Source organism: Periophthalmus magnuspinnatus, chromosome 21 (assembly GCF_009829125.3).
Source record: "Periophthalmus magnuspinnatus isolate fPerMag1 chromosome 21, fPerMag1.2.pri, whole genome shotgun sequence".
NCBI lineage: Eukaryota > Metazoa > Chordata > Actinopteri > Gobiiformes > Gobiidae > Periophthalmus > Periophthalmus magnuspinnatus.
In genome coordinates, this window is record NC_047146.1 from 29,005,140 (window position 1) to 29,021,787 (window position 16,648).

The window sequence follows — 16,648 nt, forward strand, 5'->3', positions numbered from 1 at the left end:
GACAACCTGCAGCCCTATATATAGGCCCACTGACTGATTACAAGATTGTAGACACCTGTGATGCTAACTAGTGGACACACCTTGGATTAACATGTCCCTTTGGTCACATTATTTTCAGTCTTTTCTGGGGGTTCCATCATTTTTGTCCAGGCCTGTTTCATGAGTTTATTTTTAACAATTCTGTTCAAGCATGGTCGAAAATGCAATGGTTAAATTTCATAATTTTTTAAATTTATTATTACTTTTGTCAGATTCAAGTTATTTCTGTGACCATTGTGAGTTTTTCTATCATTAACCAAAGGGTACCAACAATTTCGTCCACACGTGTAGATAAAATAGCGTAGTATGGGCAATTTAATGCTTACCACAAAGCATCACCGTCTGTGGCCTGTAGTAGACCAAGCCTGGGGTAACCAATCGGCATAGCAGGATAACACAAGGTCTACTCATATACTCAGATTTACTTGCAAGTCATCAGACCTAATATGATTAAAACTGCATTCCTTAAAATGTAACACACAAAGTCCACCCTCCACTGTGGCCCAATGACAATGTTAAACTGGCTTTGCACCTTGATACCCTTTGGATCTGGGGCCTCTGAGTCGGCCCCAGGGCAGGACTCCAGAGATGTGTGCAAGTGGTCGATGGCCTCACATGTGGCATTCTTCACTGCCAGCAGCCGGTCCTCTGTCATCCGCCCGCCATAGAATGCATGGCCTGGGGGCGGGGCTGCACAAAGAGAGGAGACAAGAGTCAACACATGCATGATATCAGTTTTATTATCACGTTTAACCAAGATCCGTGGTTAAACAAATGCGAAGATACAATCTGAAAACCACCTCTTTTATGCCAGCAAGATTCTAAAATATCATGCAAATAGCATGATGCATTTTTGGGTATAATCATGAGTCTGGTCTCACCTCCGAGCATGTGTGGAAAGCATTGGGATAGCTGCAGGCCGGAGGACATACCTGAGGTCTGAGGGCCATGTGGGGTGTGTGAGAGAGGGGGAGGTCCAGGTGAGCCGGGCAGGAGAACAGTTCCTGGAGGACGACTGAAGGGGTTCACTAGAGCTTTGGCTGTGACAGGGGCATCCCAAGAAGGGTCAGTTCCAGCACCTGCAGGCACACAGATGTTTGGGCTACAAGAGTCATCGTCAGAATGCTTCAGCAGGCTGACCTATCCAACCTTTGTGGGGGTCTTATGAATAATACAAACATGTTGTGGCAGGCATGTTCTAAAATGTAAGAAATTGTTGCATTAGTCTAAGCATTTTAATGGAGTGTTTAAAGGCAGGCGGCCAACTGCCTAGCACTCATGCTTCACAGCAAGAAAATTCCAGATTCTGTGTGGAGTTTGTGTCCGGAGGAAACCCATCCAGACACGGAAACATGCAGCTTCCCCATCAGCCCAAAACACGCCAATAGGTCAAATCCTCCAGTCATTGACGGATGCATCAAATGATGCAGATGGACTAAAAAACTCAAGTTCAAAATGCTCTGTTTCACATTGTAATGTCATAGATTGGTAGTTTTCAAGTTTACAGCTACCTTTTACCTTTTGTTCAGTAGAGACTGGAAATTTCAGGGCTCAAATCATCCAACAGAGTGTTGAAGAACTCAACCTAAATATGTGGATTTGTGTGTTAACCATGTGTGAATGAGACAAAACACAACTCAAGGGATGTTTTTGATGAGCAACAACATTATAACAGCTCGGAAAATAGGGTAATATGGACCTTTTACACACAAGTATAATAAAAGCCTAGTTTATATTGTGTGAGAGGAGAAACTGTGGCACCTGTCAGAGAGGAGGCTGACAGGCTGAGTGCGTCCAACGCGTCCTCCAGCTCCTTCACCTGGGTCTTTAAGCGTGTGCCCTTATCTGGGAGAGCATCCAGGTTAACCACACCCAGAGTGGCCTAAAAGACACACACACAGTGCATTACCCCTAAACAACTTGAGCACAACCTTAACCACATACAACAAAATGTTCTTATCGTGACAGGCCTAAGTACAGATGGATGTGTTGAAGTGCTATATATATTTTAAATAAATAAACAATATTGAAACTAATTCATACCACTGACACATTAACCCAAGAGATGTAAACCATAAAAACTATTCAAAATTATATGTGTGTATATATATATATATATATATATATATATATATATATACACACACACACACGTGAAGAAGAAGAACACACTTTAATCAGAGTATAGCAACTTATCACTCAAATTTCTAGGATATTGATATGGTCAGTTAAGAAGCATAGGGGGTTGTTAATCAGTCTCAGCTGCTTTGTTGTTAATGAAATAAACAACAGGTGCACTAGAGGGGCAACAGTAAGACAGCCCCCCAAAACAGGAATGGTTTTCCAGGTTGGGTTACATCCAGTATGGGGGTGTGCGAGACATTTGCAGGGTGGAATGCAATATCAATAGCCTAAAATATCAAGAAGTATTAGCTACCTCTTATATTCCCAACCATAAAAGGGGTCAAATTTTGCAGCAGGATGGTGCTCCATCGCATACTTCTATCTCTACATCAAAGTTCCTCAAGGCGAAGAAGATCAAGGTGCTCCAGGACTGGCCAGCCCAGTCACCAGACATGAACATCATTGAGCATGTCTGGGGTAGAATGAAAGAGGAAGCATGGAAGGCAAAACCAAAGAATCTTGATGAACTCTGGGAGGCATGTAAGACTGCTTTCTTTGCTATTCCTGATGACTTCATCAACAAATTGTATGAATCATTGTCGAACCGCATGGATGCAGTCCTTCAAGCTCATGGAAGTCATACAAGATATTAAATATGGATCTCACAGCACCACTACTTAATTCACTGACGTTATGCAACATATTTTTGTAATTGAAGTAAATTATTTGTTCAATTTTCTGTAGGCGACAAAACTTTTGTCTTGCCAAAATCTGACCTTTTTGTGTTCCTTAAATGATCAATCTTTCTTCAGTGAAGCAAATTTATTTTAGTATATTGAGCATAATTTGGGAGGGCTTTAGCTTTCATATGAGACATTTCTAAGACCAATCGATTAATTTAAAGTCAGGTTATAAGCTTTTGTTTCTACAAAATGGATAAGCGACAAGACTTTTGTCAGGGACTGTACACACACATACATATACATATATATATATATGTATAAATAATTTATTGCAATGCAATAAATAAATTGCAGAATGAAACTCTTTATTTCTTAGTTTGTATCTATAATGACACTTATAAGTTATTAATTCAAACTTTTATCGTATAGCCAAAAATAACTAAAAATGTCCCAGTAGTCCAAAGAAAATGTACACACAATAAATACTGATCCCACAAAATATTGTTCCAGCTTTCATATATTAAACAACAATGTATGGTATTATGTAATAATAGTATGGTAATTATCATGACAGTCCTGTCACAATAATGGTAAAATATTATTCTGGGACTCAATATTTATCGCGTGTACAATTTCTTTGTAATAGTGAGTATTTTAGATTACAGCAAGACTTGAGTTGTAGAGGGTACAATAAATAACTTTTATAACTTCTAATTATTGGTTCCTTCCGCAATTTATTTGTTGCAGCTCTAGCCTTTTAATGACGCAAACTAGTTTACTGGAACTATTTTGCTTTGTGTCAGTGGCATAAAGAAGTTTTAATATTATCGGTTATTGCAATATTTCTCTGTGGCAATATATCGTGATTCAAAATTTGTAATGGCAGGCCTAACAGAACAAAAACCTGAATCAGAGTCAGGTCACAATCCAATGTAAAAGCCAAAAGCAAAATCTGTTAGCTGGGCAAAAAGTTGTATGAGTGAAGAAGTTTCAACTTTTTGTCCAGTTGACAGATTTTCCTTTTGGCTTTTACTATAGATCAGACCTAGACAACTGAGGGATTACACAGACATCACAATCCAATGCATCCTGACCTTCTTCTGCTGGAGCTGGAAGGAGAGCAGGTTCCTGAGTCTGTGGGGGTCATCTTGTGGAGGCTTCAATTTGGAAGCCTTCTGGAAGCCTGGGAAATTGGTGAGGGGCTTCTGTACATGCGAGTGTGCAGGGGCTTTGGGAGCAGGCGGCTGTACATGCACCAGGAGCACCTCATCATCCTGCTCCTCCTCCTGTTGCTGTTGAGCCTGTCCTGTGGAGCCAGATGGGTCACTCCCCCTGTCTGCAAGGGGTCTCTCATGGCTCGACCCTGGAGCTGGCTCTCCCTGCCCATCCAGAGTCTGTTCTGTAGGTGCGGCTCTGATCTGTTGGGTCTGGTCTTGGGTCTGCCCCTTAAGTTTGACTCTGGTATGGTCCGGGATCTGCACATTAGGTGTGGCTCTTGGCTGGTCTTGGGTCTGTTTCTTTGGTATAATATTGGTCTGGTCCTGCATCTGCTCCTTAGGCATGGCTCTGGTCTGTTGGGGCTGATCTGTGTGAGACTCCTCTTTGGTGGCACACTTCTTCAGCTTCATGCCTGCTGGTAATACTCTTTGCCGGGATGTGTTAGATGACCCGAGTTCTTCCTTCTCCTTGGCCTCTAAAACCACAGCCTGAACATTGGGCTTGAGGTGGCTCCCCTCAGCACTGCTCTGGATCTTTTTCCAGGCAGAGTTGCAGTCTGTTGTGGCTGGGGCCTTAAAGGGGTTGCGCACAGGGGGCACACAGGATGGCTGCTGCTGGCTCTCTGCTAGAGGACTCTTCTCTTTGCTGGGCTTCATGGCAAAAAAAAAAACAACCTTGGTTAGACACTGTGGTTCTGTGATTCAACTCAGATGGTGTGACCGCTATTAGATCTGTAACAACTACTCAGACTTATTGTAATTAATTAGTTATTTAAAAAGTACTGGATACAACTTTCTCCAGGCCAAATAGTTGGTCAAAAAGTTCTTTATTTTTTATCTATTTGGCAAAAAAGTTATACTGTGTTTTTAAAATAATCACCTTATTTAGTAATCGAGGCGAGATGCTCGAAAAAAAACCTAATCCAACAAAGAATAACATCAGAACGTAAAACTTGGCAAAAGAAAACTCTACCCTAAATTTTTTGTCCAGTTACAGAATAAAGAGAATGCTGGTGGGACACAGCTTTATAGGTGTCTGAAAACACTGAAACTAACACACCTATTTGTTTACGGTTTCTGTTTGTTAACTTGGTCTACTGAACTACACCAACTGTGCTCGAGTCATATTTTGCATAATTGCCCTAAGGGTGCTCTTATGCCTTTTAGCATACTGGCATTCAATAGTTTCCCTTGTTTTGATATAGGTCTGAAGATGGAGTTATAAATAGTAGATAAATGATGTGCAAGTCCCTGAGTCCTGTTCAAGCTGCTCTTGTAGTGATGTTGGTACATTCTCTTATGGAGTGGCTGTTTTGTTTCTTCAATATAATGTCTGTATAATCCCTCGGTCATCTAGGTATGATACATAATAAAAAGAAAATCAATTCTGTCAACAGGACAAAAATAGCCACAAAAAAAAAAAAAAAGACATTTCGCTGCTCATCCAAGCAGCTTCTTCAATATAATGCTCACTGCAGTCTTTGCTACACTGAATGGAGTAGACCACATTGCTTTGCTTGTGGTTCAGGGTTTTGTCATTTGGGTGAACCAGTTTCATTTTTTAAAGTGTTTGTAGGTTTGACATAGACCTGGATTTCATGCCGTCAGAAAATCCTCTGAAGCTTTTCAGACACACCAGCTGTATAGGGAATAGTTACACATTTTGTCCTAGCTTCTGAAACCCTGTTGTCCTGTGCTTTAGTGCTCTTAGATCTACTGAAGGCCCATTTTGGAAGGTGTTCTACATGTGGTGTTCTTCTTTCACTTTTCCAATTGAGCCGTGTGTTGTTCAAATAACTCCAGGTTTGTGCTGCAGTGTATGGCGTGAGTCAAAAAGGATGTACTGGTCGGTTTGTGCAGGCTTCCTGAAGACTTTCACCTGGACCTGACAATCCTCTCCTATAGTTGCTACACAATCGAAAACCTTGTGAATCTGATGATGGCCCTTTTTTCAGAGGATCAAAGAAAACAATCTCATAAAGAACTGAAAAACAGTGCATAAAAGTCCCCTCTGGTGAATGCTGCACCTCTGAGCATTTGTGAATAAAGCCTCTGTTGGTACGCTTGTGTTTCCAAGTGATTATATATGATGTAAAGGGTTTACTGCAATGTATAACCACTGTCCAAACACTCAAACTACAGCACTGATCAATAATATGTGCAGAAAGACCTGGCTGTCTCTTTGAGCAAGTCTTTACTTGGGCTTTTAACCTGTTCTGGACCAGGTTAGATCAGCTGCCTCTATATCACTCTATAACAAATGAGCTGCCTTCATGATACAGGAAAACCAGGGTTTGAGCTTGACTAACCCACCTTAGTCCCCAATCTCCCTTTGTAGTATACCCCTTTAATGTAGTTCAGTAGACCTAGCCAACAAACAGAAACTGTAAACTAATAGGGTGTGTGTTAGTTACAGTGTAGTTAGGAGGTTAAATCGATCTGAAGGGAGAAGCTGAGACCTGGTGTCCTCATATGTGGACAACACATATTGGGTTGTCTAGGCCACAATGCAAATTTTTAGAAGAAGAATAACAGCATATACGAACAGCTGCAATGCAAATATATTCAATTTAGAAATGTTTTTACATTTACAATGTTTTATTTTTTTTCTTCCTGCACCTGTCAGCAGCTCTTCACATGAGACACATTGTTCCAAGAGGTACAATTGTTGTTTCTCATTTTGTTTTTACATTCAGGACAAATGTTGCTGTATTCAGGGTCTTAATAAATTTAATACGTTTTGGCAAATCATTATTCAAATTATCAAAATGATTAAAATGTCCACATATGAGGACATTGATTTACATAATTTTTCTCAGAAACTACATAATGTAAAAAGATAATTCTTTGTATTTACACTCATCAGGTCCCAATCAGCCCAAATAACAAAGAGAAATTAATAAAGCATGTCATGCAAGAGCTCGGGTCTCAGGAGGATAAGGCAGTGTCCCACCAGTAACCTGACCAGGACTGAAGAAGCTTGAGCATGAGCGGCGAAACGACTTCAATTCTGTCAATTGGGTGAAAGCTTTAGAGTGAATTTTTCGTTTGCTATGGATCATATCTCAATGATTAAGGGATGATGCAGACAACATAAAACTTGTATTAATACATTTAATTATACTTTATTTTATAGTACATTATGACAGTTTACTTACCTCTGTCCAGGGCACATTTCCACACCATTTCTGTCCAGCTTTTTTACCCAGAATGCAGCGGTAAAACAACCTGAGGAGCAGAACACTCTAGTGAGAGGAAGTTTCAGCAAAGTCGCAACACAAAAAGCATTTAGTGAGAGTACAGGGATGTTTAGGTCAACACAGAGAAGTCACATTCATCAAGCTGATCACATTGTGTGGACCAAAAACAGCATACACAATCATATCATAACAATATAATAATGTATTACTCATATATAGCGTTTTTGCAGGTACTCAAAGTTGCTTAATAATTTCGTGCTTTATACATTAACTCCATACTCTGTTAGCTACTGTTAGTCTGTGGAATAGGTCCTGGAACCTAACCCATCCATCCAAAGTCAACTTTTCAGAGCTTTTAACCATGTTATTCTTGTTTTTCCTCACAATTTATTCAACCAAAGTTGTATTTGCAGTGATCTTAACTGCTTATTTTCAAGACACCTGTTAAATCCCTGTTTTCACCACCACCAGTACATGCCCACTGCTCTCTACTTACTCCTTTTCCAATTTTGCTTTCTTAAATCTGTTACATGCGTAGGATTTGGTAATTTTGGTATGAATGAAATGCAGCCATCCATAAGAGGGGCTGACAGCCAGACTTCTGGAAATCTTCAACACAGGGGAATCCACATTCCCCAGTTTACAACCCTACAAAAGAATTAGAATAAACAGGATCTTTTGCTCCTATCTTTACAACCCTCAAAACTAAGTCATCTACAAGGACCAAGCTTGTGATGATTTTGTAAAATCATCAGCCCTCAGAGCAGGACACTGGCTTCAAAGGACCTTAAGCCAGAAGGGTCACCTAGGTCTGCTGCTTTGTGAAAAAAAAAGGAACAGAGGACGGAACTTTGATTTCATTCATAAAGATGCTATTTTTGACATTAACTTCTGGTTTCATGGATATCAAAAATTTTCATTACTTTCTTCAAAGTCAGAAGTTTACATACAGCAAGATTATGCCTTTAAACAATTTGGGAAAACCCAGATGATGCCATGTCTTTGGAAGCTTCAGGTTTATTGACAGCATTTGACATACCTGTGGATGTATTTGAACACCTGAAACTTGCTGCTTCTTTGAGTAATATCATCAAGAAAGATCAGCCAAGATATCAGGAAGAGAATTGGGGACTTGCACAAGTCTGGTTCAGCCTTGGGTGCAATTTCCATATGCCTGAAGGGGCACATTCACCTGTTCAAACAATTATACTCAAGTACAAACACCATGGGAATGTCCAGTCATTATACCGCTCAAGTCGAAGACAGGTTCTATGTCCCAGAGATTCCCTTGCTTTGGTCTGAGATGTGCATATCAACACATGAACAGAAGCAAAACACCATGTGATGATGATGGCTGAAGCTAGCAAGAATGTCTCCTTACCCACAGTGAAACAAGTACTGTACTGACACAGCTTCTTCCTGGTAGAGTGGCCTTTCAGCCCATTACTCCAAAAGAAACATAAAAAGCCAGATTACAGTTTGCAAATGCACACAGGGACAAAGACCTTCATTTTTGGGGACATGAAATTTAACTGTTTGGCCATAATGAGCATTGTTACGTTTGGAGGAAAAAGAGGGAAGTTTGCAAGTCTGAGAACACCATTCCAACTGTGAAATACAAGGGTGGCAGCTAGGGATGGGACGATAAACGATAATATCACTAATTGCGATAAAACATGTCCGCAATTAATTGTTTGTGGCATTTTTAAATAATTGTGATCATCTCACCAAATTATAATCATCTTTATGGGACCACAGTGCCTCATGTTTATTTAAACATTGAAACCAGAAACATCAGAATCAGACGTCTTCTGATTCTGATGTTTCTGATTTCAACGTTTAAATGATAGTTCTGGTGTTTGTCCACAAGGAGGCCCTCTATCATAGCAATGAAACTTGTTAGCCTCTGTGCCTATTCTGAATTGGGGATGGTTATTCACCACCGTCAGTTACTGTCATGGCTATTGGTCAGTCAGTGGATCTGGATGATGCCACACATTTATATCTTTCATTTAAGAAGGTGAAGTATGATGTGTGGAAATATTATGGCTTTGAAAAACAAGAATAACAAGGTGATGAGCTATCAATCAGCAGAGCCTGCAGAAAAAAGTTGCGGCTCTGAGGGCAAACACGAGTAACTTGCGTGCACATTTACGAGACAACCATCCTGCATTGTTTGACAAACCTGAGTCGATAATAGCCACTGTAAATAAACCACTGCATGTAGTTTGTGTTAGCTTGGATTTGTATGAATAATGGTGCATGTTTGTGTCGGCTTTGCTATCACTAGATTAGCGCTAGCTAAATAGTATTTTGCACAGCTGATGGCTGCGATGCCAGCATATCCTTTATCATATCCTTTTTGTGGAGGCTTTCTTGGGTTGGTTCATGTGTTTTTATAGTCAAGAGTTATTGATGCATTTATTATTCATACATTGTTTTTTTTGCTGCAAGTGAAATTAACAAAGATGATCGCTCAGACACCTGCAAATTGTATTGCAATTGATGTTTTAGTGACTTTTAAAAAAAGTGTAAACCTTGGTTTAATAATTATCTTGATAATATCGTTAATCGTGAATATTTTTGTCAAAATTTCGTCCAATCCTATCATGAGCCCTGTAAATCCTGCCATTTTTTGCACCTTTTCCCCTCCCTTCTGTGTTTGAGCCTGGAGCCGGGCAGAGATTTGGCTCCTCCTGTGCACACCTGGACCTAATCCGCAATCAGCTGCATGTATCTTTGTGGTACACTTTGCTTGACTCAATTTATGTTTTTTCACTTTTGACTCCTGTTGAATTGGATACTTTTGCTCCTCAACAGATCCTGCTCCCTGGAGCCGCTCAGCTCTTTAGTCTCCAACCCTGCTCACCTCCACTGACCCTGCTCTCTGGATCTGCTCAGCTCTTCTCTACTGGTACTGTTCATCTCATCTCTGACTCTGCTCCCGCTCTACCCCTGGACCACAGCAAACACTCCGCTCTCAATTCACCGAGCGATCTATGGTCATATTGCACTTTGTAAATCTATAACTAAACACTGTTAAACCTTTCCCCAAGTTCTGTCTCTTTGGTCCCTCCTGTCAGTCGTTCTGACATATCCCTAGTGGCAGTATCAGGTTGTGGGGTTGTTTTGCTGCAGGAGGAACTGGTGCACTTCCCAAAAGGCATCATGAGGAAAGAATATTATGTAGAAAGACGTAAGTCAGGAGGTTAAACTTGGGTGAAAATTGGTCTTCCATATGGCCAATGAACCAAAAAATATTGCCAAACTGGTTACAAAGCGACTTATGGATAACAAAGTCAAAGTTTTAGAGTGGCCATCACAAAGCCCTGATCTTAATCCTGTTGAGAATTTAAGTTTAAGTTTATTCTGATTTCATATCAGACAGTGATGAGTTATTGAGGCCACCTCAATAACTCACCATACAGACCTGCACCCCATGCAGTTTGGCTTTAGAACCAATCATTCCACCGGAACAGCTACCTGTTTTTTCACTGAAAGTGTAAAATCTAAAATGGACAAAGGGGGTGTGGTCGGTGCCATTTTCCTTGACTTGAAAAAGGCATTTGACACAATTAATCACAGAATTCTCATCTCAAAATTAGCACAATTTAATTTCTCACCAGATGCTGTAAATTGGGTCAAATCTTACTTACAACATAGAACACAAGCAGTTAAAGTTAATAACACACTGTCGTCTCATCTGGCATATAATGTTGGAGTCCCCCAGGGATCTATCCTGGGACCAATTCTGTTCAGTCTTTACATCAATGATTTGCCAACAGTGTGCACTGGATGTGAGGTACAAATGTACGCAGACGACACTGTGATCTAAGTACATGGAAAAAACAAAGATGAAACTGCTAAAAAACTGTCTGAAACTATGGCCCATATTTCAAATTGGCTGACTGGATCATGTCTTCATCTAAATGTAAAAAAAACTGAATGCATGTTTTTTACAAAAAGACCATCAACTTCCCCAAATCCTGATGTTGTTGTTGCGGGTAATAAAATAAGCATCGTGACGCAATATAAATATTTGGGTGTTGTGTTAGATTCAAATCTTACTTTTAAACAACATGTAAAGAAGGCCACCCAAACAGTGAAACTAAATATAGCAAATTTTAGACATATCAGGCATAATTTAAACCAAGAAGCTGCAAATATATTTTTTAATGCAATGATAATGCCTCACCTGACCTACTATGTCACCTCCTGGTCTCAGGGCTGCAAGACAACAATAAAACCAATCCAGTCAGCCTATAAACAGGCTCTCAAAGTCCTGGATATGAAACCTTTTCGCCATCACCATTGTAAAGTCTTGAGCAAACATAAACTTTTAAATTGGGACAATCTAGTAAAATTTCAGGATGCTAACTTGGTCTTCAAAATTCTTCATGGCCTTGCTCCTCCTCCACTCTCTAAATTTTTACAGAGTGGTAGAAACACCAGAGTTGCTGCCTCAAACAATCTAGTCGTGTCTAGGGATGGGACGATATTAAATTTTAGACTCACGATTATCGTGGCCAAAATAATCGCGATTAACGATATTATCGCGATAATTATTAACCTGTTAACGTTCCGACGGCCCGGGCCTACTTTACAACTTTACAGCAATGTACATACACTTCTGCGTCACCCACACAAACAATCTACACATCAAATGAAAGCTGCGGCGCTTGTCTTTCTGGATATGCAAACCATTTTCACCTGCAATCACCACAGTGCTGACAGGAAAGACGTTTTTATAGAAAAGTCACAAAGTGTGAATCTGGACTTCACTTACCATTGAGCGCTCTGGTTCTGTCAAACATCAACATATTCACACAACGTTGGTCTCATTTGTTCCGTAAAGGTCCAGAGAATATATTCCAGTCAAGAAATTATGTCCAATCTGCTGCAGGAAAGTACTCCAAATATGAAATCTGCTCCGTCACTTCTTTGCCTTTCTTTAGTCGATTTCAGGCATAATAAACTTCTGACAGCGCCAACTTTGTTCCCCAGTGCTAAACACACGTATTAGCTTGTGATTGACACCAATGTTGGCCAATAAGGTGGGGGTTGTGGGTTACTGAGCCCGCAGACAGCCAATGAGCAGCGGGACAGGATGACGTATCACATGCCATGGTTTTCCGTAAACAGACGTACCCGGAAGAAAATGTGTACTCCTCAATGTCATGCTGGAGAAATGGACCGGTCCTTGTTGCGCCGGAAGTGACGCAAGTGCCCGTCGACGAAGACTTAATTTTTTTTAAAAATTAAGGCACTTTGGTGAATTGGGAAACGAGTGGATGCAGAAATGTGTGCATAATGGCGCATTTTACGCACTGTTGTTTTGCGTTTTAAACATGACGAAACAGACAAACCAAAGGGAGTACGTGACCGAGGACACTGTGGATGTTTGTACAAGTTAAACTAGAGGCATCTCGGACCTGGAGCGGTTCATGGCAAAGATTAAAGATCCCACAGTGGACTCAGGAGTAAAGGACCTTATTTTTTTATGGATTGGATGCTGTTCTCGATCGGTAAGTGTGGTTTATTCTGCTATTGACTTAATTGTACGTAAATTATACCGTGTATAATCGTTAGCTTTGCTCCTGTGCACACAGTGCGCATTCGGACCGTGCGCTCTGGCACATTTGTGTTCAGCTGTATGAATTAGACTTAATTTGTCTATTGTTTAAAAGGTGTTGTTTTATTCTGCAGTTTGTATTATTGTAGGTAAAAATCTAAGATGTACACACATTAGCGTCTCATCTGTGCGCACGGGTGAGGCGCGCACTGGTACGTTCCTGTGGAGAGTTACGGATCAGACTTTGTTTATTGTTGATATCTGACAGAATATAGTTCAGACAGCCATAAGCACAGAAGCTACAAGTGTCATTGCTATGTCAGAGTGGGCAAACACCAGAACTAACATATAAACGTTGTATTGGAACTGGAAACATGAGGCTGTGTGATGCCGTAAAGGCGATTATAATCGTGCACAATGATCGCGATTATTAAAAAATGCCACGAACGATTAATTGCGGACCTTATTTATCGCGATTAACGATATTATCGTATATCGTCCCATCCCTAGTCGTGTCTCTGAGAAAAAGCTCATTTAGCCAATCTGCTTTCTCAGTTCGAGCGGTCCAGTTTTGGAACACTGTCCCGCCTCACATCAGAAGCGTGGAGTCACTCAGGACTTTTAAAATCATGGTGAAAAAATGGTTACTTCTGAATCAAGCCTGTGATCACCAAATGTGAAATTGTGCTGCCATGTGCTGCTGCTGCTGGCCTCATGTGTTCTGTGTTATGTCTGTAGATTTTGTCTGTCTTTGTCACAGTGTTTTACTAATTGCCTACTTACCTGTACTAACTTTTAAAACATTTTACTAATTACCAAACTAACTTTTTATACAATCTTGTATTTTATGTGTGGTGGCATTTTACATCTTGCCATAGGGACTGCAGTTGGAAACTAGCTGTATAGCTAATACTGGCGCATTTACAGAAATGTTGATTAATGTGCATTGTCCCTATTCAAATAAACTAATAAAAAAAAACAAAAAAAAAAACAAAACAAAAAAAAACGCAGGTGTCTTTTTATATAGTATAAGTAAACTGGTTTCAACTTATATATATATATATATATATATATATATATGTGTGTGTGTGTGTAAAACCCCTGCAGCGGAAGCCAGCATTTTCGATTAATATTGCAATTTAAAATGTCCACATTATAACATGATCCACGGGTATCGTGTGAGTGTGTGTGTACACACCTGTAAGCCTTCTGCTGCTGGCTGTAGGTCAGGGCTTGCAGCTCCACGGTGGACTGTTCATGTTGGAGGCAGTGGGATGGAGGTAGGCTGCAGAAAGAGAAGATGGAGAAAAACAAAGATGAAGATCATCTCATTGCCCTTTTCTCACCTCCTTCTGCCAAGTTCCTCTCCTTGATGGGATGAGGAATTTGTGAGGAAGAGGGGAGAGGAGACACAGCGAGGAGACACAGCGAGGAGAGAGAGGAGACACAGGAGACACAGCGAAGAGAGGGGGAGAGAGAGAGGAGACACAGCGAAGAGAGCGAGAGAGAGAGGAGACACAGCGAAGAGAGAGAGAGGAGACATAGCGAAGAGAGAGAGAGAGAGGAGACACAGCGAAGAGAGAGAGAGAGAGGAGACACAACGGAGAGAGAGGAGACACAGCGAAGAGAGAGAGAGGAGACACAGCAAAGAGAGAGAGAGGAGACACAGCAAAGAGAGAGAGAGGAGACACAGCAAAGAGAGAGAGAGGAGACACAGCGAAGGAGAGAGAGGAGACACAGCGAAGAGAGAGAGAGGAGACACAGCAGATACAGCGAGGAGAGACAGGAGACACACTGAAAGAGGAGACACAATGAGGAGAGAGGAGAGACGGAGACACAGCGAGGAGAGAGAGACGAGACACAGCGAGGAGAGAGAGAGGAGACACAGTGAGGAGAGAGAGAGGAGACACAGTGAGGAGAGAGAGAGGAAACACAGCGAGGAGAGAGAGAGGAGACAGTGCGAGGAGAGAGAGCACCGCAGATACAGTGAGGAGACACAGCAGATACAGTGAGGAGACACAGCAGATACAGTGAGGAGACACAGCAGATACAGTGAGGAGACACAGCAGATACAGCGAGGAGACACATAAGATACAGCGAGGAGAGACAGGAGGCACACAGAGAGGAGACACAGTGAGGAGGAGAGGAGACACAGTGAGGAGGAGAGAAGACACAGCAAGGAGAGAGAGAAGACACAGCGAGGAAAGACAGGAGACACAGCAGACACAGTGAGGAAAGAGAGGAGACACAGCAAGAGAGAGTAGACACAGAGAAGTAGTGAAGACTATACTAAGGGGTTTTATATTATTTTTAAGGAAGCACAGCGAGGGGACACAGCGAGGAGACATGGCGAGGAGAGAGCGAGACACAGTGAGGAGAGAGCGAGGAGAGACAGTGAGGAGAGAGAAAGCAGACACGGCAGATACAGCAAAGAAAGAGAGGAGACACAGTGAGGATAGAGAGGAGACACAGCGAGGTGAGAGGAGAGGAGACACAGCGAGGTGAGAGGAGAGGAGACACAGCGAGGTGAGAGGAGAGGAGACACAGCGAGGTGAGAGGAGAGGAGACACAGCGAGGTGAGAGGAGAGGAGACACAGCGAGGTGAGAGGAGAGGAGACACAGCGAGGTGAGAGGAGAGGAGACACAGCGAGGTGAGAGAGGAGACACAGCGAGGAGAGAGAGGAGACACAGTGAGGAGAGAGAGGAGACACAGCGAGGAGAGAGGAGACACAGCAGACACAGTAACACACAGCAAGGAGAGAGGAAACACAGTGAGGAGACACAGGAGATACAGTGAGGAGACGCATAAGATACAGCAAGGACAGACAGAAGGCACACAGAGAGATACAGCAAGGTGAGAGAGGAGACACAATGAGGAGGAGAGAAGACACAGCGAGGAGAGAGAAGACACAGCGAGGAGAGAGAGGAGACAGCAGACACAGTGAGGAGAGAAAGGAGACACAGCAAAGGAAGAGTAGACGCAGAGAAGTAGTGAAGACTATACTAAGGGGTTTTATATTATTTTTAAGGCCTCTTAATCAAGAGGCCAAGGCCAACATCTTTGCTTTCAGATAAATGTGTTTTGATGTTAAATTTAGAATTATGCAACATGTAAAACATTCTTTGTTCTTGTCCCTGTATTTGTATTGTTGCAACAATCTAATCTCCTCATTGAGAGACAAATACTCTTTGATTATTTTATCTTATGTCTGCCTCCTCCGTGGTTTCTTCCCCTTGTCTCCTCTGATCTTTGGGACACCACTTAATATGGCCAGAAGAAGAAGCGAGGAAGCAAGCGAGGTAAGAGAACTGAGACACAGTGAACAGACCATAGATTGTACATTTCTTTATACAGTTTATGGAGCAGACACGAGGCCTGACAGATTCACAGCACAGGGAAGCACATACTTGACCGCCTGACTGAAGTCACAGCCCTCCTTGTCCACGCACACGTAGAAGCTTTTCCCCTTGTTTGGTCCATCTTTGATACCCGTTTTCAACATGCACACGACTCCTGTATGACAAGAACCAAAACAACACTAACATTTAATCCGATTCGCGAAGAACACAGAGGACTGGGCCTGCTAAAACTAAAATACAAACTCTAACATGTCTTTGTGGGGTATTAATTTAATCTACAGTCTTACCGTGACTTTTACAAACCACTTTTTCCATTATCCCAAATAAACTCGGTGTCAGTTGACTTTAGTGAATGAGAGCATTTTTGTATTGACCAATCCACGCGGCCAGTGCGTAGTTCCGGTGAGTTTCAGTAAAAAAGTAAATAAAAAGAAAGAATAAACGCCAGAGATT

General features: G+C 41.6%; 1 protein-coding gene and 1 long non-coding RNA gene across 2 annotated transcripts in view; one reads left to right on the forward strand and one right to left on the reverse strand.

The window, feature by feature from the left end:
* The window catches only part of LOC129457312 (uncharacterized), a 348,575-nt gene extending 345,690 nt beyond the window's left edge, over positions 1-2,885 (forward strand). Inside the window, exon 2 of the long non-coding RNA XR_008649187.1 lies at positions 2,429-2,885. This is a non-coding gene — a long non-coding RNA (uncharacterized LOC129457312). The remainder of the gene's footprint in view (positions 1-2,428) is intronic.
* Positions 1-16,567, reverse strand: part of ttf2 (transcription termination factor, RNA polymerase II) — a 34,469-nt gene extending 17,902 nt beyond the window's left edge. Inside the window, exons 1-8 of the mRNA XM_033986518.2 lie at positions 16,483-16,567; positions 16,244-16,349; positions 14,034-14,120; positions 7,222-7,291; positions 3,941-4,714; positions 1,801-1,921; positions 972-1,118; positions 572-729 (exon numbers count right to left, since the gene is read on the reverse strand). Coding sequence (XP_033842409.1) covers positions 572-729; positions 972-1,118; positions 1,801-1,921; positions 3,941-4,714; positions 7,222-7,291; positions 14,034-14,120; positions 16,244-16,349; positions 16,483-16,510 — 1,491 coding nt within the window. The 5' untranslated portion in view covers positions 16,511-16,567. The remainder of the gene's footprint in view (positions 1-571; positions 730-971; positions 1,119-1,800; positions 1,922-3,940; positions 4,715-7,221; positions 7,292-14,033; positions 14,121-16,243; positions 16,350-16,482) is intronic.
* Positions 16,568-16,648: the final 81 nt, after the last annotated feature.